The 24,833-nt window shown below is 35.2% G+C and overlaps 1 protein-coding gene across 1 annotated transcript in view; it reads right to left on the bottom strand.

The window, feature by feature from the left end:
- Positions 1 to 13,885: 13,885 nt before the first annotated feature.
- The window catches only part of Capza2 (capping actin protein of muscle Z-line subunit alpha 2), a 32,721-nt gene continuing 21,773 nt past the window's right edge, over positions 13,886 to 24,833 (bottom strand). The window contains exons 6-10 of the mRNA XM_048340115.1: positions 23,783 to 23,862; positions 20,305 to 20,383; positions 17,829 to 17,900; positions 15,906 to 15,968; positions 13,886 to 14,819 (exon numbers count right to left, since the gene is read on the bottom strand). Coding sequence (XP_048196072.1) covers positions 14,679 to 14,819; positions 15,906 to 15,968; positions 17,829 to 17,900; positions 20,305 to 20,383; positions 23,783 to 23,862 — 435 coding nt within the window. The 3' untranslated portion in view covers positions 13,886 to 14,678. The remainder of the gene's footprint in view (positions 14,820 to 15,905; positions 15,969 to 17,828; positions 17,901 to 20,304; positions 20,384 to 23,782; positions 23,863 to 24,833) is intronic.

Here is a 24,833-nt window from a genome sequence, read left to right as displayed (position 1 = left end):
TCTTTAGAACTCCACCTCCTGAGTAGCTAGGGTTACAGGTATGAGTCACCAGCACCTAGCAGTGCCTTGCTTCTGAAACTAATCACAAAAGCTAACAATATTCTCCACTTACTTTACTTATGCTACTTATTCTTTAGTATGCTGCTCAGTCTCTTTACTCGTGGGAAGGTACTCTAAGATAGATTAGTCTTTCTGCTGAGATTTCAAGTGGAACTATACTTTCTTCTAATTCTTGTTAGTGTATTCTCATTTCAGCAATTCTAACCCAAATAAAAATCTGTTGCCTGAAATATTCTGGATATATAAAATATCATTTTCTCAACTTTATTGTTTTATTTTAAAAATCGAATATTTTGGACCCATAATTTGTGAGGATTTCAGGAATTAGTCACACTTAGATATCTTCCTTTTCTAATTGCACAATTAAAAACAATATTCAGCACTTAGAACCATCACATAATTCCAAGTGTAGTACGAAAATAATGTCCATAGATTGTTAGCTCATGATTTGAGGTTCACATTTCAAATTCATGGATACAAATCTATTCCACAAATTTATTCTTAATAATTTTAATTTTCCGCCAGTCGCGGGTTTGAACTCTGGGCCTGGGAGCTGTCTCTGAGCTCCTCAGCTCAAGGCTAGTGCTTTAGCTCTTGAGCCACGGTGCCACTTCCTATTCTTAATAATTTTAAATCTGATTCCATTATTTGAACCAAGGTGACTCCCTTATACTCTATAGAGTATATTTAATTTTTATAATTAATTTTTTCTCATTTCTAATTTGCAAAACTGCTCTTAGGCATATAAAGTGGAAAATTTGTAGTCATCTATCTGGCCTATATAGCAATCTAATTTTAAAAAAGTAAAATGCAAAACAGTATTATTTTTATCTTCAAGTACATTCAAGGTAATACTAAGTAATATGATTTCTCATTCTAGCCTAAATTAACAGTATTTTTAATTTTAATCTAATCTCTCTACTTTGCATTGCAAAATCCATTCTAGGCTTTCAAGTTGTTCTGTACTTCAATGCCACTGAACAGTTGCTAAATTTAGCACCACATGCACATTTAGCTATAATAGGTTTCATCTCCTTGTTAATAATGAAAGTTAGTGAACATGGATCATAAGTGAAGCTGTGGCTTCCTCTGAGTTTTTCTTCCCCCTCAAAGTTTTCTTTATGATACTATTTTTTACCATGTAACTTTATCATTTTAAGTGTGTCATTCCTCCTTTAAGTTGAAAGAGGACCACATGTACAACCAAGCAGTTTGAATTCGCTTGTCAAGTATAACTGAGTGGAAAACTACAGCAAATAACTTTCTCTAGCCTAGATCTAATTAGCTGCACTTCTATTTTTTTTCCTATGCACTGTTTATACTGTAATTTCAAAAAAGACACTCACCTCAGGCTAGCATGTTTAGACACATCTATCAAGTATTCTTTGTGGGTTTGTGCACTGACTCATAATCCTTTGTTAGAATCTCTCCTAGGATCAGCACAGAAATATGATGGTTGTTTAATTTCTTCACTTCTCATCAAGCTGTTTTCCTAGACTTGGAAAATAGAAATTCTATGTGGTCTTCATGTTAGAAAGGACCAGTGCATGTTGGTGACAGTGGGAAAGATTTCAGATTGAAGGAGAAGCAACCAATAGCACCATTAGCTAGTTTCCCACCACTGAGAATATTGTAAAAGAGATTGTGCTGATCCACCAGCTTCACCTCTACATTCAGACTGACAGTGGTCTGGTGTTATCATGCGAGAAAGGATTCATTCTTGCAGAAGATGGAAGATTGCACCATTACTCATCTAGGTTTGTTGGGCATTTCATAGTTTGGTTTGATGCTATTGGAATTTTACTATTAGATATTGATTTATTGGATAGAGTCTCATATTTTTGTCTGGTGCTGACCTCAGACCCTGACCTTCCTATCTAAGCCTTCTATGAAGCTGGGATAACAGCTGTAAACCACCACCACCAGCCCCAACTTCTCTGAAGTCTTGTGTCTGGGAATCCCCCTAGTTACAATTGGGGAGTTGACATCCCAAGCTTTCTTTCAATTTCTTAATTCTGTAAGGCACAAAATCAACCCGAGGCCAAACTGGGAAGTAGGAGGAAGATTCTTTTCTGTCCTGCCTAGTGGATAGAAGGCTTTCACATCCCTTTCTCTGCTACCTTGGGATTTTTCTTCTTTCCTTTGACTACTTTCAAATCTGCTTTAACAGTTGTTTGTGAATAAATAATTTATGCCATCAAGAAGTGATTCAAGTGGTGTTTGATATCAAATATCAAAGCCATTAAATAATGCTTTCCAAATATTTTTCAAGCATCAGTGTATCTTAGAAGACAAGAAAACGTTACCAGACCTTAATGTGCTGATAAGTTTAATTCCATCAAACAAGGTAAAAATACATACAAGAGTATATATTCTACATTTGCTATAAAATTGCAACTTTATGCATCCATTTTGAAAAGCAGACAAGCTAAAATAAAATATATGTCTTACTGTTTCTTTTACTACTAATTTCCTACTTATTCTTTATTATTATTTTACTAAGACTCTGGAAAGTAAATGCAATCACATGTAACAGGATATGTTCTAAGAAATGGATTGTTAGGCACTTTCATAGTTGCTTGCACATTTCAAAGTCTACTCCTAAAATGAAAACAAACCAATATGGTTCCATCACTAGGTGATATGAACTTATGAAACAACCATTGCATAGGTATCTTTCATTCAATCATCATCATATGGGCTAATTTGTCAGTGTTAGGGGAAGATACTTGACAGAAAAACCATTCTCCTTCACAGAAATTAAAATTGTTATATTAATGTTGAGTTCCAAGAAATTACAGATGGAAAAAAACTAAACAAATGAAACTCCAAGTTGAGATATGAACCAGCTGTTCTGAGGGTTTTAATCAGAATATGGTGGAAGCAAGATGTAATTTGGTATGTAAATATGTAGAAAAGATAATCTCCAAGCTTTGGCCAGTAGTGAATAAAATCTTAACTCACTCATAAAATATGTAATTGATGGGGCTAGGGATATGGCCTAGTGGCAAGAGTGCTTGTCTTTTATACATGAAGCCCTGGGTTTGATTCCCCAGCACCACATATATAGAAAATGGCCAGAAGGGGCGCTGTGGCTCAAGTGGCAGAGTGCTACCCTCAAGCAAAAAGAAGCCAGGGACAGTGCTCAGGCCCTGAGTCCAAGGTCCAGGACTAGCAAAAAAATAAAAATAAAAATATGTAATTGATTTATAAGTTAGTAGGTTCCATAATGCCAATAAACTCATTGCATAATAACAACATACAAACATCTAAAACATAAATTAACATAAATCTTAGTATTTTCTCTAAAATCCAATGACTTGTCTAAGTGTTTCTGGCTTACCTACACTCCATTTTAAAATGGAACTGCTATGAAAAAAAAATCTACATATTGACTGTTATTTTATTATTGCCAAGTTCCTGTAAATCACATCCCAATATTCCTGCCTGTGGTATTTCCTTCTAAAATAAGTTTGGATTCAGGGCAATCATTTATTACCTATAAATCTTTTAGAAAATTACCAACGTTTATGAACTTGTCACTCTATGTTGTATGAACATTTAAACTGTGTGTTAACTAAACTTCTTTTATTTATGTTACCCAGACTCAAGTATTTTACTAGGGCAACAGAAAATGGTTTAATTCACATTTCAAACAGTTCTTTATATATCACTGTTCTTCACTATGCAATTATGAATTGTCCTATCTTCTATTTCCATTGGAGCATTCATTCAATCATCATTAAGGATTCATTGACTGTTGGTCAGGGTTTTAGGTACATGGTACACACTGGGGAACAAATCAAAGCCCCCTGAACTAGTAGGAGGGTATAAGGGAAGAGAGACAACAAATAATATCCATGATGTCAGGACATATTTCCTCTTCATTTTCATCATGTTAAAAAAAAACTCTACATTTCTTTCTTAAGCCCATGATTTATTAAGTAACTTCAAATTCACCTGTTTCTTATATAGTCCTAGGTGACTTGAGGGGGTAGAAATAATTGCTTTTCAAGACTATCTAATGAAACCAATTGTACATTCTTAGGTTTATGTTTAGAATGCTTTGTGTCATAGTAAAGATGAATAGGGCTGTATGAGCTAATTAGTAGGTGGTACTAATTGGTGGGGATACTGTGGCTAAAAGTGTAGTCTCATTCTAGAAGAGAACCATGCTGGTATCTAACTTGAAAGTTACTGAATATCAAGTAAGGGAAGGAACATGTAATGGCCAAGTATTTTCTTTATGAATTTTTATGACTAGATCATAGCAAATAATGTCCATGGATACTCTCCTCCCCTAAGTGAGATCAAAGGATTATAACCACCAGCCACCAGCACTAAGTAAACACAAATGCCCTTATAGTTTAAACCCAGCTTTTGAAAACTTTTCTATAAAGGCCCAGATGGTAATTATTTCAGGATTTTCAGGTGAAGAAGTAAAATAGGAAAGGTATTACACACATAATCATATATGTAAAGAAACAAAAAAAAATTGTGGGTTGGGGATTTCATTCAGTGGAAGAGCTCTTGAGTCTTCAGCTTGGCAAAACAGAAAGAAAGAAGAGGTGGGGAGAGAAGGAGAGTGAGGGGGGGAGAGGGGAAGGGAAAGGAAGGGAAATGGAAGGGAAGGAAAAGGAAAGACAAAAAACCAATTTTGATGATTTTTTAGTGAAAACCTCTAATCATTGAGAACACCACAAACTAATGAAACAACATGACTCACTGACTTCAAAAGCGGGCAATAGTTGAATTTACTGCTAAATATTTCTACATTCTGAAATTCTTTCCTCAGATGCTAACGACAAGAACTTTCATTCCCAGTATCTCTTTGCTGAGTAATCAAGTTATGACAGACAAGCTCAGGTACCCTGCGGGTGCAAAAGAGTACATTCTGGCCTCAACATCTTGTGATTAGTCTGAAATGAGAACAGTGACGCCTCCTGTCTTTTCTCAGCAACTACAACTGTGTCCATTCCTCTGGTGAAAATTTCATCGCATATCTTCAGAAATACAAATTGTTTTTCTTCTCAAGAAGAAACATTGAAATCTTTAGTGAGTGATATAATAACATCTTTGACCAAAGGAGATAAAAGATACAAAATTAACAGTAAAAAGAAAAAAAATGCTAGTATTTCTAATGGTTTTTTGTTTTTTTGGTTTTTTTGTTGTTGTTTTTTTGGCCAGTCCTGGGGCTTGGACTCAGGGCCTGAGCACTGTCCCTGGCTTCTTCCCGCTCAAGGCTAGCACTCTGCCACTTGAGCCACAGCGCCGCTTCTGGCCGTTTTCTGTATATGTGGTGCTGGGGAATCGAACCCAGGGCCTCATGTATATGAGGCAGGCACTCTTGCCACTAGGCCATATCCCCAGCCCCCAATACAGATTCTTTTAACACTGTCTGTGTTAAATATTATATAAATATTCCCATTAAAAACCATTAGAAAGGGTTGGGGATATGGCCTAGTGGCAAGAGTGCCTGCCTCATATACATGAGGCCCTGGGTTCGATTCCCCAGCACCACATATACAGAAAACGGCCAGAAGCGGCGCTGTGGCTCAAGTGGCAGAGTGCTAGCCTTGAGCGGGAAGAAGCCAGGGACAGTGCTCAGGCCCTGAGTCCAAAGCCCAGGACTGGCCAAAAAAAAAAAAAAAAAAAAAAAAGAATCTGTATTGGAAGAAGAACCCCTTCCATTTTTCCTTCATGATTTTTTATTGTTGTCTTTTTTTAGGGAGGTTCCACTCCAACTCAATATTATTAGTTCCAAAATGCTCATCATTTAGTTGACTCTCTTTGAAACATCTGTTTCTCTCTCTCTCTCTCTCTCTCTCTCTCTCTCACACACACACACACAAACACACCTTTTATCCTTTTAAAATGTTAGGTAAGATGGAGAGGAGAGGGGATTGTGAGGTCTGATATTCTAAGATTAATTTAAGGGGCAGATAACAAGGAACAAAATAGCAGTGATTTAAGACACAGGTCAATTACCCCTTGGTAAAACAAAACAAAACAACAACAACAACAAAAACCTAGTAAATGACTCAGCTAGCACAGGGTTCCAGAGAAAAGGATGGGGTTTTGACACCATCTGTGCCTTTACCTGGTGGGCTGAAAAGGATCAAATCAAGGTTTCAGGCAGCATTAAGACAAAAAGGAAGTGAGTACACAAGCTCTGACCTTTAGGGAATCCCCAATGTTGCCTTGTACATTCACTTTCCCATTAACCAGAACTTGTCATATAGCCACTCCTACCTCTAAGGCAAACAGGAAGGTCTCTATTCTGAAATAGCAGCTAAAAATAGACATTGAAGAAGCAATTACCAATTTCTTCCTAGAAATTGACTATGTGAATGCATCCTTCCTACCATACAAGACTAGTGTATTTCCCCCTTCTCAAAGGACTTACCACTAAAGACTCATTCTCTCCCTGCAATAAGCTCACAGTCCCATATATCTAGGGGAATACACATTCTCTTTATTAGGAACAAATGTACCCATCGCAAGCTAAGAATGAAAAGAGTATTACCTGCCTCTAAACACTTAACAGACTGCAAGTGTGGGACAGAATGATTCCAATCCATAATTGAATTAATGAACTTGAGGTCAGGATGGTTAAAAACCACTCTGCATTTGTGTGATCTGAGGGATAGCTTCCAATGGTCTATGGCATAGCAGGACAATGGTGGTTGATTTGACTATTAAGAGCATTTAAAAAAAATAATTAGGATTTAAATATCCTTAGCATAGTGATAAATATTCTGGATGCTAGATATGCTAATTACCCAGATCTGATCATTACCTATTGTATACAGGCACTAAAACATGCTGTGTTCCATAAGTATGTAGTTGCTATGGATAAGAATAAATATAAATACTTAAGAGTCCATAGGAATTTCAAGGTCATACTACTCTGGCATTCCAGCTTCTTGGCTAGTCCCATAGGACAGCCCTTGTGCTTCTTCTCTCTGGGAAAAACTCCTGTCCATTGCTTCTGGGAAAGGCTGCTCTTGTTCCTCTTTTTTTTTTTTTTTTTGTCCCTTCTAATTACAAATAGGGGTGCACAGCTTTCAATGCTCACTATAGTTAGCCAAGGGCAGTTCCTTATTACTCTTATTTCAGTGTAATTATTGAAAGCTCCCTCTTCTCTCAAATATATTTTGACTTGGGAATGACATCGATCACATCATTCCTGAAATGGACTCCCAAGAAACTAAATTAGGGCTGGGAAGATAGCCTAGTGGTAGAGTGCTCTCCTCATATACATGAAGCCCTGGCTTTATTCCTCAGCACCACACATATAGAAAGTGGCGCTGGGGCTCAAGTGGTAGAGTGCTAGCCTTGACAGTGCTCAGACCCTGAGTCCAAGCCCCAGGACTGGCAACAACAAAACAGAAGAATCCCAAGAAACTGAATTATGATAGCAACAACATAAATTTGGAAGACGAATACAAGTCTCAAGTGAGACTGTATTCAAGCATTACCTGGCTTTCAGCCTGGAGAAATCAACCTTATGGACATGCCTGGACTCATAGCAACCACTATGCTTACTATGTTTTCATTCTTGCTTTCAACATTATGCTTTGTTGATTTTCCTTTGGCAGCATACATTCTATTTTTTATTTATTTATTTATTTATTTAGCCAGTCCTGGGCCTGAACACTGTCCCTGGCTTCTTTTTGCTCAAGGCTAGCACTCTGCCACTTGAGTTACAGTGCCACTTCTGTCTGTTTTCTGTATATGTGGTGCTGGGGAATCGAACTCAGGGCTTCATGTATACGAGGCGAGCACTCTTGACACTAGGCCATATTCCCAGCCCCGGAAGCACACATTCTAAATGAAGAAATCAACAATCCTAACCAGGTTCCATAGACTTGTTAACATATTTAGTTAATAATTAGTACAAAATAACCCCTGGAAGAGTTTCTGTTACAAGAAATTCACTAGTCAGATGTTTCATGGAAGATCCCAAATATGTGAGGATTGAGCAATTAACCTCTCCCATCTCAGTTTGTAGATGAACTATTTTCAGTTCTAAGGGCACAGGTCACTGTGAATCTTTCCTGCCATAAATCCCTGTTAAAGCTGTCCACCTACTTTACAAGAAATTCAAGGCAAGTTTTTTCAATGTTGCCTACAAAAGGTAGCAGTTTGCCAGAATACACCATCCATGAGCTATTGAATTTCCTGCAGAGGTGGGGCAAAGCCCACTTCCTCTAGGGGATTACTTTTAATTGTCACCAGGATTAGGAGTTATCAGTAACATTTGGTGCCTAAGGGCAGAGCATTCTTGCATACCCTACTGTAAAAGTGTCAAAACCCTGTTGCTATACATAGCCTTTAGCCAATGCCACACTTCAGGTTTTGTGATTTGCAGGGCCCTACATTTGGCACATTTGGTAAAGGATAAGGTGCAGAATTGATGGGAAGAAAACCAAACAAAAACTAATCTAAAAATTCAGATGCATAAATGTGATACTTATTTCTTCGTACGGGTCCAATTAGTCCTATGTCTGTTTAGGTTCATGTCAGGGACTGGGTGTCAAAAGATCAGCTTCTCAAGGTTTTTCATTGTGTTGTGGGGAGCCATTTGATATTAGGAAGATTGTCAATCTATTAATCAAGTTGCATATAGTACTCCCCTATGGGTGGTTTGATTTTTGACTAAGAGCTGTTTAAGTCATGTAGACAATCCTGATTTTTATGGAGTCATTTTTTACGACATGAGATGTTTTATCTATGATTCTGAAATTACTTAAAACTACCAGGGCTGGGAATATGGCCTAGTGGCAACAGTTCTCGCCTTGTATACGTGAACCCCTGGGTTCAATTCCCCAGCACCACATATATAGAAAATGACCAGAAGTGGTGCTGTGGCTCAAGTGGCAGAGTGCTAGCCTTGAGCAAAAAGAAGCCAGGGACAGTGCTCAGGCCCTGAGTCCAAGGCCCAGGACTGGCAAAAAAACAAAAAGCCAAAAAACAAACAAACAAAAAACCTACTACCATTATTTCTTGAAGAACTTTTATGGAGTTAGATTCCATTAAATCTTCGATCCAATTTTGATCCAATGGTGTGAAGCATAGATTGTATTCCATTTTTTCTCCGGGTGGTCACTCTTACCCTCCTAGCTGGTTACTCCACCATCTCACTAGGATTTATAGAGTACGTCATCATTTACATACTGACTGGAGCTTTAAATCAGGACTTGAAAACTTTCAACAAATGCTTTAGTTATTTTGATGTCATTGCTAGATTTGCTTCATTGCTAGATTTCCTAACAAGGAATAATTACTGCATTTCTGTGGTAACCGCTACTTGGTTGCAATGTCATTTTTTTGGTTAATAGAGGAATTTTGCTATACATTTTATTGGAAATTTTAACCAATTTTATTTATTGATGCTGTCACTTTATAAATGTCATTTTAATAGCCTAGAATTCCAGTGACATAAGAAATTATGCACATGTAGAAATTCACTACAAAGAAAACCTACCCACTCAGAATGCTATAATGAAGATCTGCAAAGCTGTCATTCAGAATAAACTCTTATACTGTTGAATCCTTCTATACTGTTGTCTTGTCCCACTCCTTCATGTTCCTCTTCATACAGGATTCTCAGTTGTGTATCCCACTGTTTCAGATGTTTTGACGTACAATGTTAAGAGTATACTAACCTTCTGTAGCTTGCTTTTCTCTCTCATTCTTTATTGATGAATATTTAGGTTGTTTATTTTTCACCGGGACAAGTCAATGGAATGGAATTTGAAGTGCTTAGAGCTCAGTATCAGAATCAAGTGAGAGCACTCTGGTAGGGTTTTCATACTTTGATTTTTCTTTCTGTGAGGTACTTTCAGTGTCTTGAAATACTGATCACAGCAAACTATATTTCACTGTTGTAGAGAATTTGTCTTATCTAGATGCATAGTTTATACTTCAGTGAACTGTGACTCCTAGATTTTCTTCTCTGTAGTCTGTGAAACTGGAGGGAAGCTTTCTCATAAAATTCTGGGATGGCAGATCTGTATTCCTACCTAGCGTTTACATTCTACTAAACATGCAAGTTAGAAGAACAAAACATGATACTCAAGAAGCTAATGATTTGCACTGTACAGTCAGAAGGTTTTTTCTTGTTTTTTTTTTTTTTTTTTTTTTTTAATTTAAGCTGTCCTGTTATACAACACAGGCTGGCCTAGAATACTCTCAGTAACCCAGACTGTCTTTGAACTCGTGATCTTCCTGCCTTGGGATCCTGAGAATACAGGAATATACCACTGTAGATGGCTAGGAATTGTATGGGTATTCTTACAGTAAGAAAACTCCCTGGATATTGATTTGGTTAGAATGAGCACTTTACACTTTCCCCAAAACTCATCATTCTATATTTCAATTTATTTCCTTAATTTTGTCTTTTATTCTTCAGAGTGCTAATTACACAGTTATTATACAAACTAATGAGTGAAGATTTATGCTGTCACAGTGAGTGGTTGATTTGGTTTGTGATAGGTGTTTCCTGACCACTTTGTATGGGCAAAAACAAAAGTTCTGTTTCAGTCACAATGTAAAAGAACAAAAACTGACATTAAACCAGCCAGCACAATTACTAGGTTATGTCAAAACTCAGACTATCCTACTAGCCATACTGTAATTTTTGCAAGAATACTTTTTAATTTTACTCCTGTTTTTTTTGTAATGTGGTACTTTGAACTGATTGCTTTTGACTCGTGACATTCCTTTCCTGAAAGCCTTGTATTTTGCTACTTCACCGAGATACAGAAATCTTTTGCCTAGCATGCACTTACAAAAAATATTAATGTCCTCAAATACAGTTTAAAACTGACCCTTCCCAGAAAGAATTTCTTGGTTGGGTATCTTTTAAAGGGTATTAGCTAAGTAAGGCTTGCAGTCTGTCTTGCACAAAACCTTAAAATATGAATTATAACAGGAGCCTCATGTTGGTGTGCTATCTGTAGCATGTCTTCTTAAATGGGCTGTGTACCTAGATGTTGATCCCTGCAACCTACGATTAGCAAGCTGACTTCCTATTTCCTGTAGTGTGTCAGTAACAGTATGCTTTACCAAGATCAGTATTTTCTATACATGATGTGATTTAAAACAGTTCTGTAATAATTTGTAGATTCAAAGCACTGGTTTCCTATTTACCAGACTTACAATGCCTACAAGTCATTGTATGAATGACTTGACACTGACTTGACATTGGCAAGGTCACAAGTTACAGAAAAATATTGGAGAGCTTTTGGAACATCTTCTATTATTACAAACCTTTCACTATGGTCATTTTAAACACAGAAAGAATTACTCAAATGCTATATTGTTTCCTATGGTTGTCCTTAATTAGCCTAAGATCTTTGCTTTTTAGGAACATTTGTAGTGAACCAGACTGCAGCACCTTTCTTTTAAAGCTCTCATTACCATGTTAGGTTTCCAACATGCTAAATAAGGAAGTATCCTGACTATCTGCAACACATATCTAACTCATAAAAATGTAACAGAAATATAGTATATTCAGGTACAGATGGTCCCCAACTAAGATTTTTTTTTATACTTCAAAATGGTGTGGTCTAGTTTTTCATTTTCAGATCTCAGGAAACTATGCATATTATTTATTACTAAATAGGCATATGCTATCGATAACTTTAACTAGACAAGGCTAGTAATGTTTAAGATAAGCTAGGTTAAGCCAGGATGCGACATGTTCAGTGTACTTTTTATCGCTAATGGGACTTGAAATCAGGGCGTGGGTGCCATCCCTGAGGTCTTTCACTCTACCATTTTGAGCCACAGCACCACTTCGGGATTTCTGGTGGTTAACTGGAAATTAGAGTCTCATGGACTTTCCTGCCCAGGATGGCTTGAGATCCTCAGATCTCAGCCTCTTGAGTAGTGTTACAAAGCATGCACCCTGTGCATTTTTGATCTTTAATGTTTTCAATTTAGAATGGCTTTATTTAGGATGTACCCCCTTTGTAAGGCAAGGAGCAGCTGTGTATCTTGGAAAAAACAGAAGTCATGTCAGACAGAATTCTTGATTCCAATATTCACTGAGATGACCTTTCTAACCACAGGCTTCACAGTTGTTTGCACTTCTAGTGTCCTCCTCCCCCCACCCATCATTTCCTTAGGTCAAAACTTATTACAGATCACTCTCAAATTTAAGCATACCACACTAATATTTGCTTCCTACATTTCTAGGTTATTCTTTGTAGTATTCAGTGTAAATGTTGATTGTTCCACATTTTAACTATCCGTCCCCTTTTCTTATGTAATTTCCCTGCTTACCTACCTTAAATCCCAGACTATCACTGCAATCTTATCCTTTTCATCTTGGGCAAAACCACAGCCTTCGTTAATTCAATCCATGCACTCCACACCTGTACTTAGTGCAGCTTTCCATTATTTGCCACTAATTGCAAGCTGCATTTCCTTTTGCCTAACTGTCCAACTGCTTCCCAGGCTCAGTCACTTTCCTATTCTCCAAACTAAAAGCATCCTCTTCCATATTTGACTGTTACATGGTATTACTCATAAAAATCTTAAACTGAGCTCCTAACTAGCCCAGGCTTCTGACCATAACCACTTAGTTGGTCTGTCCAGAATCTTCTGCAATTCCTCAAAGCCCTAAGCCTCCTCCTTGGTTGTTTTATCTCATGTTCCACACCAATCTCTCAGCAGATTTCTCATTTTACCTGCAGCTTCACCAAGTCTATAGCTACCCATGGTCTGGCTAAGCCAACACTCTTTCAACTGGACTACTAGCTCGCCTAGTTGTTTTCTCTGGTTCTTTGATTCCATATTTTAGCCTATTCAACACAGCAGCTATTAGAGTTGCTACTCAAATTGTAGCCATAAGCTTTAAGGTATTTTAGATTTTCTTCTTTAATAAGGTGCCATTTGTAGACTATAAAAGACAAGTCTTTGGTAAACATGATTTTGCATTATGTTCTCAATTATTTTGACTAAAACTTATTTTTTATTCTATATTATGTAACTAGAGCCAAAGTATTGACCTTTATGGGATATAAGCACATAATAGCCCAACTGACCCAACGAAGCTAATCAATTACAAATTTTATCTAGTGGTTACTTGAGAATCACCATCAAATTTTAGAAGTCTTTTTTAAAAATAGAGCAGATAGTAATAATGTTAGCAATTAATTTTCCCTAGCAATCCTACTATGCCCAAACTAGTAAAACTAAAGAGAAAATTATTTAGCCAAAAATGTCATAATTTCGTATTATATTCTCAGTGGTTTCAAATCTCAAGATGATTTTTAAAAGAAACAACATGCTTTGAGAGAACTTTTTAGAATCTATACAATTCAAGCTAATGAAATATTTTATTATACATAATAAAAGTGGGGTTTTATTTGTTTTTCTTTTTCTTTTTTTTTAAGAAACATTTCCAGACATGTAGGAGTATGTGAGGAATGGATTCCACTCAATTATAAGAAGCAAAACTACTGAATGAAACCATAAAACTCTTTGTAGTAAATACTCACATTCACTACAGGCTTGAAACTCCTGTAGTATCAGTAAATCTACTTTAAAAAATATTACAAGCATGCTTCTGATGCATAGGAAGATGGGAAAAACGTAAAACTATGTAACTGCATACCATATGTACTCTCAGCTTTCCTAATTTAAAACCAGTTAAGAATTACAATATCCAAAGAAAGTATCTTAAAATAGTATATGACTCACTGGTAAGTGCTTTTTCTACTCAAATAAATAGGAAAATTTTCATTTTTAACATCACGTTGAATTTAAGTACTTATCAATCCAAGGAAAAAAATAAACTGAGACAGGCTCATGAGTTCAGGATTATATATATTACAATTTGCCTTGTTATAATACATTTGTGGCTTTGTGATAAAAATAACTCAGGGACATATGGAATTCAAGCTAATTTGCGTAACTGTCACAAGAAAAAAAGCATTAAATGCATTTCTGAAATAAGTATTCTCATTTAATTTCAGAATCTCAAAACAGCAATAGATTTTGGCCTTGTTTTTTAAAAAAAAGTTTAGTTAAACACTAAGCTAGCTAAATAACCTTACCGAAAGGTCTAAACATAAAGTGATCTAGAAAACACTTTCCCTCTAATCTCAATCTTTCATCAGTGGAAGAGGTGAGGAGAAAAGGTAGACAATTTCTTTAGCAGCATACATGGCTAAGTCCATCAACCACCTTAAACTAGAATGTCCATTAGTGACCCCATTAAAAAGAATTGGGCTAATAGCAAAAGTTACCCATTTCGTAAGCCAAAAGGTAACAATTTTAGGGTTACAGTAAGTAAAATACTTTCGAAATACTTCAAAAACTTTTCACCATAAACTAGAGGAATCATCTCTTCATTTTAAGAAAGGAATAACAAAGTAAGAGGCATTTAAACTAAATTCATTTTCAATCCTCTTAGAACAAAAGAAGTGAAAAATAATGGTTGATTAGCTAAGCTTTGTGCTCTAACCAAACTAATTAATTACAGTGATTTTAAATGGCAACAGCCCATCTGACTGGGCAGTCTGACAGTTCTGAATACTTTTGCAATAATTTTTTTTCTTAACGCAAAGACGCTGAAATGATCCGGTCATGCAATGTTCATCTTATGCATTCTGCATCTCTTTGCCGATCTTGTAGCTAAGGATCTTGTTCCAATCAATCTTAGTACGTGTAACTGGCAACTGTCGACGTAAGGCTTTGAAAGTAGTATCCGACATTGTCTGGTAATTCTCACTGATGGCAGTCTATGAAGAACAATAGTTAGAAGTTTAAAGTAAATGAAAGGAATAAACAATTTACAAGGCACTTTTATACTTTTAAATTATGATTATTAACTTATGATAATTATTAAATTTAATGGAATGAAATTATAAATTGGATTTATTTATATTTTACTATTTCCATTAGAACAATCACAAATTACTGCGGGTGGCTCATTCCTGTAATCCTTGCTACTCAAGCGGCTGAGATCTAGATGACTGAGGCTCATAGTCAGCCTAGAAATAAAAAGCTTTTGAGAGATTCCATCTATAAAATAACCAGCAAATGCTGAGCAGGAGACATGGTTCAGCAGTAAGCAAGTAAGCAGAGCAAGTATGAAGCCCTGAGGTCAAATATCAGTCATCACTAAAAATCAAGTAGAGCGCAAAATATGATCTAAACAGATTACCTAGAGTCCAAATGATTTACAAAGTATTTAAATTGAAATTTCAATCAAATAAAATAGCCATTTAAAATCTTGGAATATTTGACCAACATTTAGAAACTATAGTTAATTAGCTAAAGTTAAAATTTTTTTTTTTTTTTGAGACAAGGTCTTGCTTTGTAGCTCAGGCTAGCCTCAAACTGAAGATCCTTCATGCCCAGCCCTAATGTTATTTTTCTTTTGACATACTGGAACTTGAATTCAGAGAACCTTACTATTTAATTCACATCTCTGGCTCTTCTTGCTTTCATTACTTTTTGGACTAGGGTGTTACATTTTTGCTGGCCTGGACCATGATCTTCCTATTTATGCCTACCATGTAGGTGAGGTGACAGGCTTGAGATATCACACTGAGCATTTTAGTTGAGATGCTCAGACTGTCCTTGAATCACAATCCTACGCAGCGAGAATTACAGGTCTGAGTCTTGACATCTTGTTAAATACAAAATCTTAATTGAATTTACTATATTTAATATCCTTTTAAACTGTTTTTACAACCTCACCGTTGTACTAAAAGCAAACATACAACAAAAATAATCTTGTATAATAAAGCAATCAAAATACTCAGGAAAATTGTAGTATTGTTCACAAGTGAACACAGATTAATGTTTCAAAAAAATCATACCTGGTATTCATTTTCTGCAGCTTCTACAATCTTTATAAATTCTTTTGCTGTTTGCACCTCATTCTAAATGGAAAAAAAAAGGAACTGAAACAACAATTTAAAACTAAGGCATTATTATTTAAAATATGTATGAAATGAAATTAATGAAATGTAATTTAATAAATAGCCCAGATGAGGATTATAACAAGGGACAACTGTAATACTGATCACTCTATGTTAAATGTGAATAGGCAAAAATATGATAAAAGTTGATAAAATAAGCAGTATATTTCTTGTTAAGGTAAGTTAAATCTTAATAATCACATGTAAATGTAGCATGTAACATGCATGCCATATACAACCTTTATGTGTAAGAGGTTATCTTTGATCCAAAAAACAAAACAAAAAACAAAGAAATCATAAAAATGTACCCTACCAAACAGGGAGAATATATTTTAAAGTTTAGGGTGAATTTTACTATGCTACAACCACAAATATTACAAGTGTAATATTAATCAAGTTTTAATTACTATGACTAACACATATAACTCCACAAATCTATTATTTTCTAAACATTTCTCTTAAGAAGTAACTTTCCATGTCAAACTCCTCAAAGAAGATATATCAAAGGTACTTTTGCTATATAAATAATACAAGTGACAGTTACATACAATATATAATTATACTAAATACAATGTCTCTTAAAAGTCCACACATTATTAAATTTCACTGCAAATTCTGTAAGGAAAAGTACTACTTGGCACCAAGTAGAAATCTCCCCAGTGTTAATAAAAATATTAAAAAAAAATAAACCAGAAAACCAAAACATCCAGGCTATACTGTAAGATCTTGTCTCTAAAATCAAAAAGAAACAAAAATCACTAACACACAAGAAAAACTAGTTCTCTGTCTTCTCAGGTAACATATTCATTCACACATGCTGTATATACAATTAAAAGAATGGTGAAAGAACTCTGTGAAAAAATAAAATCCAGTACAAAAAATCTTGAATATAAGTGCTGAACTTACAACGTATAACCCAGTTTAAAAATTATTTATAAAATCAGACACAGGAGAAAGCAGAGGTAAGCTTTATGTCCTTTGGTTAGGGAGTAGTGGCCATTAATATGCCAAACGCACTTTAAATGACAAAAGAAAACCAACCACAGACCTACATGTGGAACATACAAACAAATTACACATATTATAGGTAAAAAGGGTATGTCCATACAATAGATTGACAACTAGAAGGAATAAACTACTGACACATGGTTTGACTTTTTATGTGATTCTAGCTACATGAAAGGTCCAGAATAGGCAAATCCACTGAGGCAGAAAGTAGAATAATAGTTTATTTAGTACTGGGAAAGATAGAAAATGATTACTCATTGGGATGGGTTTTGCCTAAGAAGCATGAAAAGAAGCTGGTTCTGGGGTCATGCCTATAATCATAGCTGCTCAGGAGGAGTAGCTGATATCTGAGGGTCACGGTTTGAAATCAGCGAGGCAGAAGGGACCTTCAGACTCTATCTCCAATTAACCAAAAAAATACCTGGTCTGGAGGTATGGCTCAAATATGCCAGCCAAGAGTAAAAAAGCTGAGAATGAAAGGTCGTGAGTTCAAGCCCTAGTACTAGCATCAAGAAAATGAAAGGAAGAAAGAGGAAGAAAAGGGAAGAAATAGAAGGGGAAGATGAAAAGGGGAGGGTGAAAATGCTCAAAAATTAGGTATGGTTATTGGAGCACAACCTTATTAGTTTAAAACCATTACATTATAAAAGCATGAACTGCATGGTATATAGATCCTAAAAATGGTTAGGCAGAGAACGGCAATTCCCTACCAACTTGAATTATATGAAAAGCATATGAAGCAAAAATGTTCACTCAGAACCTGTCTTAATTTACAGAAGTATTTGGTTGCTTTAGTATTATAGAATTACTTACAGACACTGTTAGAAAATCTTGTATATCTTTATGACTCACTAGCTGAACATTACCATCTTCATAATAATGAACCTATTAGGAAAAGAAAGTAAGGAAAACACATTATAGGAATCATCAAGATCCTCAGGTGCCAGCAATCACACTGAGGCAGCTGACCACCAATTTCAGCTCTAGTCCCAACTTCCCAACTCCAGTGAAAGTCTTCCTACTCTTCAATCTATAGTGAGGAGACAGATCAAAATGTTCCTGCAATTGGGAGATAGTTAGCTGTTTTTACTTCATTGTCATTGTACATAGACCAACACCCAAGTTGTCTAAAATTGAGCACACAATATTCTAGCACTCCTTCCATTCCCACAAACTATTTACTTGCCCAAATTCAAAGACAAATTATTCATGAAACATTAATTCACTACTATAAATACTACTACATAAGTTTGTAAACATATAGACAAAAAAACAACAAAAGCCAGGCACCAATGGCTCACACCTGTGATCCTAGCTACTGGCAACTAGGATATGAGGAATCTGGTTCAAAGCTAGCTGGGGCAAGAAAGTCTGTGAGACTCTTATCTCCAATTAACCACCAAAAAGCTGGAAGTGGAACTGTGGCTCAAATAGTAGAGCACTAGCCTTGTGCCTAGGCCCAGAGTTCAAGCCCCAGGACAATCACAAAAAAAAAAAGGTAAGAGATATGTACAAACAATTAATAATACTCCAGACTTCCTCAGAGGTTAAAATGGACTTTGGCATGTATCTACAGAAAGAAATGGAGGTATTTATGGTTGGAATGCATAGAAGGCAGGGGTGAGGGAATAATAGCTAGAGAAATACATAGGTTGTACACAACTCAACTTGGGCCTTGTACACTATGCAAATATAGGTCTTGACTACTAGCTAGGTTAAGAATTAACCATTAAATAGTCTTAAGTTGCTAAATACTATCTTCTAATAGCAATGTGAAAAATGGACTGCAGGGTGCCAAAGTAGTAACTCAACAAAATAAAGAAACAGTTAAATTATATGCTAAATGTTGAAGATAGAACTATGAGATCCAATCCCTATTTCAACAAGTTTTGGTCCAGTTCATCATATCATTTTAAGATAGTGATGTAATTATCTAGGTAACAGCTATTAAAGGCCTACCTATTAATGGGAACAGTGTTAATGGTACTGAACAACTGTGTCTGACATTGTCCTCACCATTCCATATTAACTAATCCTCAAAAAAAATCATGCAAGTTTTTTGCCTTTTATTTTTTGGTCAATGTTCTGATACTGGGGCTTGAACTCAAGACCCAAATGCTGTCACTTAGCTTTCTCACTTGAGTCTGGTACTCGACCATTTGAGCCACAGCTCTACTTCTGGCTTTTTGCTAGTTAATTGGAGATGAGAATCTCATAGACTTTTCTGCCTGGATTGGCTTTGAATCTCAATCCTCAGATCTTAGTAGGTAGATTATAGGTATGAGTCACCAGTGCCCAGCCACACAAGTTTTAAAAACGCTGTTCTTTAACAATTAACAAAATAAGCTGAAAGAGCTTAATATGACTTCCTGATGTCACTGGCAGTGCTGGGATGCAATTTACACAGTGTGATTTCAAACCCCAGGCCTTCAATTTCTATTTTCTGGTCCTCAATAGACCAGGCACCAAGACTTAAAGACAATGAGGTAAAAAAGACTAGAAATGTATATCAAAAGCAATGGAGCTGCAATGTCTGATTTGTCTAAATTCCTTTGTAGCTAGTAGCATACAACTTTTCATAAATAGTTGATCCACAAATTTTTTGATCAAATAAGGAAAAGACGAGTCAGTACTTTCCTATAACTTATGTAAAACTAGTAATATGTACTAGTATTTCTATTCAAATAATTATTAAATGTTCTATATAAACAGTAAAGGGTATATAAACAGTATAAACAGTATATAAACAGTATATTTATATAACAGTATTATTTATATATCAGTATCTTTATATAACAGTATATATCTATATAAACAGTAATTTAATAATTCAATTCCACTGGAATACCAAATACCAGTACAAGAGATAGTTAAAACATAGATGTAATATATGTAACAAAATATATATACAATATGCACATGCAATATATATTTATGCATTCCCATGCATACATTAATATTATGCTTCAACCACCTACACTCAATTTATACGAGAACATAATTCAAACTCAGATACTTATGAACAAATTCTATGAGAAGAGCAAATGGTAACATCTAATTTTAGCTGTGTTTTAGAATCTGTCAACTATCTTTGCAGATTTTTGATGATAAGGGAACAAAATGCAATGTTACTTAACATGGGAAACAGCACTAGTTGTTTTTCTCTTTGCCCTAAAACAAGTCTGGACGGAAAAGAATATTATGTACTACGAAAATGTAAGCTTATAAATTAGCTGGTACTTTTGTTTAAAAAAATATGGACAGCATAAACAAATTCCTTATTGTGTACCTGAATTTTCAAGATGCCAACCACTTGAGTGCTTGAAGGACTGATTGTAAACTTCCATTCTGACCTCCAACGACCATTCCTTAAAAATAAAAACAGCAGCTGTAAATAAGGTAGGGAAAATAATTTGAATCAATATTAAATTTCAAATTTAAATTTAATGCTATAGTATGAGGGAGTGTGAAGAAGAAATGCTGGACATTGTTTTTTTAACCACCAAAATATTCAAAAGAATCAAAAGATTAAATTCAGTTATGAAACATATTTAGTCTTTACCTTGCTAATAAAATACCTGAGGCCAGGTGCTAGTGGCTCACACCTGTAATCTTATATACTCACGAGACTGAGATCTAAGGATCATGGTTCAAAGCCAGCCCTCACAAGAAAGTCTGTGAGACTCTTAACCACGAGAAAAGCAAAAGTGGCACTGTGGCTCAAAGAGGTAAGAGTGCTAGTTTTGGGCAAAGAGCTCAGGGACAGCACCCAAGCCCTGAGTTCAATCCCCATGACTGACAAAAACAAAGAAAATACCTGAATAATAGGTGTAATATTAGAATGGTAAAGCTGCTAAACTTCAAATCTAAATCATGTAAAATACTTCTTGAAGAAAAATTTTAAGGTATTTCTTCAAGTTAAAAATGGACTCTAGGGGCTGGGAATATGGCCTATTGGCAAGAGTGCTTGCCTTGTATACATGAAGTCCTGGGTTTGATTCCTCAGCACCACATATTTACAAAAGCCCAGAAGTGGCGCTGTGGCTCAAGAGGCAAAGTGCTAGCCTTGAGCAAAAAGAAGCTAGGGACAGTGCCCAGGCCCTGAGTCCAAGCCCCAAGACTGGGGGGAAAAAATGGACTTTATCAGAAGTAGCATAACAGTCAAGAATAATCTGAGTAACATTTAGATTATGGTATTATGGTGGCCTTTTATCAATACAATTAAAACAGTTTAACAAAATAGAGCAGTTTGACAATTTTATTGTTATTATTAAAGTGTTGTACTATTATTAAAGTATTATTATTAAAGTGTGTAAAGTGTTGCCATTTCACAACTCAGGTAATGAGTACAATTCCTTTTGGACAACATTATCCTTTCCGGGGCTGGGGATATGGCCTAGTGGCAAGAATGCTTGCCTCGTATACATGAAGCCTGGGGTTCAATTCCCCAGCACCACATATATAGAAAACGGCCATAAGTGGCACTGTGGCTGAAGTGGCAGAGTGCTAGCCTTGAGCAAAAAGAAGCCAGGGACAGTGCTCAGGCCCTGATTCCAAACAAAAAACAAAACAAAAAAAACCCCAAAAACCCCAACATTATCCTTTCCTTCGCTTTCCCCAAGTTTTCCCTGCTTGTCCTTCCCACAAGTTGCAGTTTTTTTTTAAATTGCTAGGAAATGTTATATCCGTTCAGACTTGTTTTAGGGCAAAGAGAAAAACAACTAGTGCTGTTTCCCATGTTAAGTAACATTGCATTTTGTTCCCTTATCATAAAAAATCTGCAAAGATAGTATACTACTCTATAGTAGATTTTGATCTTTACAACTGAAGAATTGTAGTGTTTTAAATACTTTAACCAACTTTAGGATTAAGTCTACATATAGGAGGTACCAATTTCCAAACAAGTTTGGTACATGATACATATTCATGGTTAGAAATTGAGAAATTAAAAACGAGAATTGTAATTTGGGACCAGGATTGCCTAGTATGGATTCAAACTCTAGAAAAATAAGTGAATTAAAAAAAAGAATTTTATAGCATATCTTTTTCTGAGTGACCCATCCAAAAATATTCAAAGCAGCTTGGCTGGGAGAGGGAACAACAACCTAAGACTATGTACTTTTGTTTTATGAGTCCAAAATAAATTATCTTTTTAATTTAGGTATTAATCATGCCTAGCAATTCTAAATATATTATATATGTTAATGACAGCTATGACAATATACGTATTTCACCACTGATTGTGAAAAGAAGAAAAAAAATTGTGGTACCAATCTGAGAACTGTATCTAAAGATTCCTCCAAGTACCTGTTTATCAATGGAGTAAATGCCAGATGTCATAGTCTGTAATAATATTCTGCCCCTCTTTTATTAACTCTCTAATTGTAAATACATACTCTTTCAACTAACACATATTAAGTCCCTAATAATACTAGACATGGAGGAAATTAGAGACAAAGAAGAGAAGGTTTCTAGTTCAGCTTAAAAAGTACCTGAGACTAGTCTCTAAATTTTGTTCTACCTATATTTTGAAACACATTTCTTTGTAATGAAACACTTAGAGTTGACTGAGATCCTTGTGCTATAATAATTATCACTCTGGAGAATAATGTAAATTTAATCTTTTTCAGAAAGTGCAGATCATTTTTAACTTCAATGATGGTGGTTTAGAAAATAATACTAATAATGAAAATAGAAAACTCAACATTTTCTTTATTTTATGTATGTTAAAGTTCAAAGGAGTTGTGTTTTTTGAAAATAAATGTAGTTTATTATAACACCAACAGATTTTTCAATTAAAACTTACTAACAAATTTTCCTTTGGTAGTTGAAACACAAATTTAATGTTTATTATATTCCTATAAATTAATAATTTCTGCAAAGATTGATTATTTTAAAAATTTGATAGATTCATGTTACAAAATTTTGGAAATGTAACAGACAAACTATGATAATGTTAAGTAAATAAAAGTACACATGCATGCCAGAATCGTTAGGAAACTACTGCTTGCCATTAAGGCATATGTTTAAATACAGAAATGATTTTCCTTCAGTGATGGATTGGCATTTCTCCAAATATTCTTGATTGATCGTGTAACACTTCATTTATTTCTGAGATAGTTAAACAGTGAAGCAACCTTGAGCCATAATCCAAACTGGTCTCACAGAGTCACAGAATTCTGTAATTTTCCCTTAACAGCATCACTAGCTAATAAGACTAATGAAAGAAAGACTAATATATAACAAACAGTAGCTCAGAAAGTCTTATCTAACAATAAAAAGAACCAAAGATTTGTCAAACATTTTTACAAGGCATTACTGTAATTTTATTTTTTTGCAACGATCAATATCTAGAAAAATATCTACTTCAGAGTCCCATGTTCACAAAGAATCATCATTCTTTTTTGAAAGTTGTCTCTGTCCTCCTCCCTGACATAAATTTCATTTAAGTGCATCCCCTTCTCAGAATGAGCATATGGGCCTGCCAACTGGTCTGCTTGCATGCACACATGTTCCCTTAGGTTGTTGCCTGCTAGTCTCCAAAAAAAAAGATGCTCTTCTATACTTTTTTCACTAAATGCTACCTTTAATGAGTAGGCTGATTATGAAACAGATACCGTTTATACATCAGAAGGCTGAAGTTTTATATCATTTTCATGTTGCTTTTAGTCAATCCCACACAAACAAGTTATAGTTCCAAACACTAAAGCATTACAAAACAAATAAACAATGTCCAATTTTCTCAACACATAAAACTTCTAACTTACCAAAAGTTTTTTGCTTGGAACTGATGGCTTTCTATACATGCAATAATGGTTTGCTGTCCATCTATTTTTTTACCATACACCTTATTGGTAAAGAAAATAAGCACAAGAGTAAACTTGGGAATATAAAATGGTCAATTTAAAATGTCCATAAAATCCTGAAAATATGTACCGCAGAAACATAATTGAATACAAAGTAGATCCTCATTCCACAAAGTAACTAAATTCTCAAATATGCACACTCAACCATAATCTGTAGATCATAATAAAGGCCACAATTAATAAAATACTGTTGAATAGAAATCGATATACTATAATTGACAAGCATCCTAGATATATCATGCATTCATTATCTAAACACAGGTATCATAAAAAAGTGAATGATTTATTTTAGACATATAGATGCCAATCTGGCTGCTTCAAGTAAAAATGGAAGTGGTTATTACTAGCGGTTATTTTGTTGACTTTACATTCTTAAGAGTTATAGCTGAAAGTCACTTAAAAGAGTATTGAGGTGGTGCTAGTAAGTCATATTTATAATCCTAGTTAAGAGGCTAAGATTAGAGCAATCATGGTTAAAGTCAGCCTAGGCAGAAAAAAAAATCCACAAAAATGGAAGAAGCTGAGTGTGATAGTACAAAATTGACAACGTAGCTACTATGGGAAAGTGTGAAAGAGAAGAATATAGTCCAATGAGAGCATGGCAAAAAGAAAGACACTATCTCAAAACAAGTGAAAAAAGGGTAGAGGCATGGGTCAGCAATAAAGCACCTGTTAAGCAAGCTCAAGGCTCTGAGTTTAAATTTTAGTACTTTCAAAAACAAGTAATGAGATAATTATGGACAGTAATTTACTTATAACTGAGAAAGCCACTAAGAAAATGTCCACGTGATGTTATGATGCTTGCCTTTTGCTTTAAAAGTAATGAATAATTTTGTGCCTTTCAATTTTCCATTAATAAATCTCTCAAGACTAAGAGATCTCAAACATAGCAATTCTCTTATTCTTACTGAGATTTTCTTCCAAAATAATCCTATTCAAGTAATAACTAAAA

Source organism: Perognathus longimembris, chromosome 2 (genome assembly GCF_023159225.1).
Source record: "Perognathus longimembris pacificus isolate PPM17 chromosome 2, ASM2315922v1, whole genome shotgun sequence".
Classification (NCBI taxonomy): Eukaryota; Metazoa; Chordata; class Mammalia; order Rodentia; family Heteromyidae; genus Perognathus; species Perognathus longimembris.
Note: the sequence above shows the minus strand (reverse complement) of the source record. Positions and strands in the feature narration are given on the sequence as shown.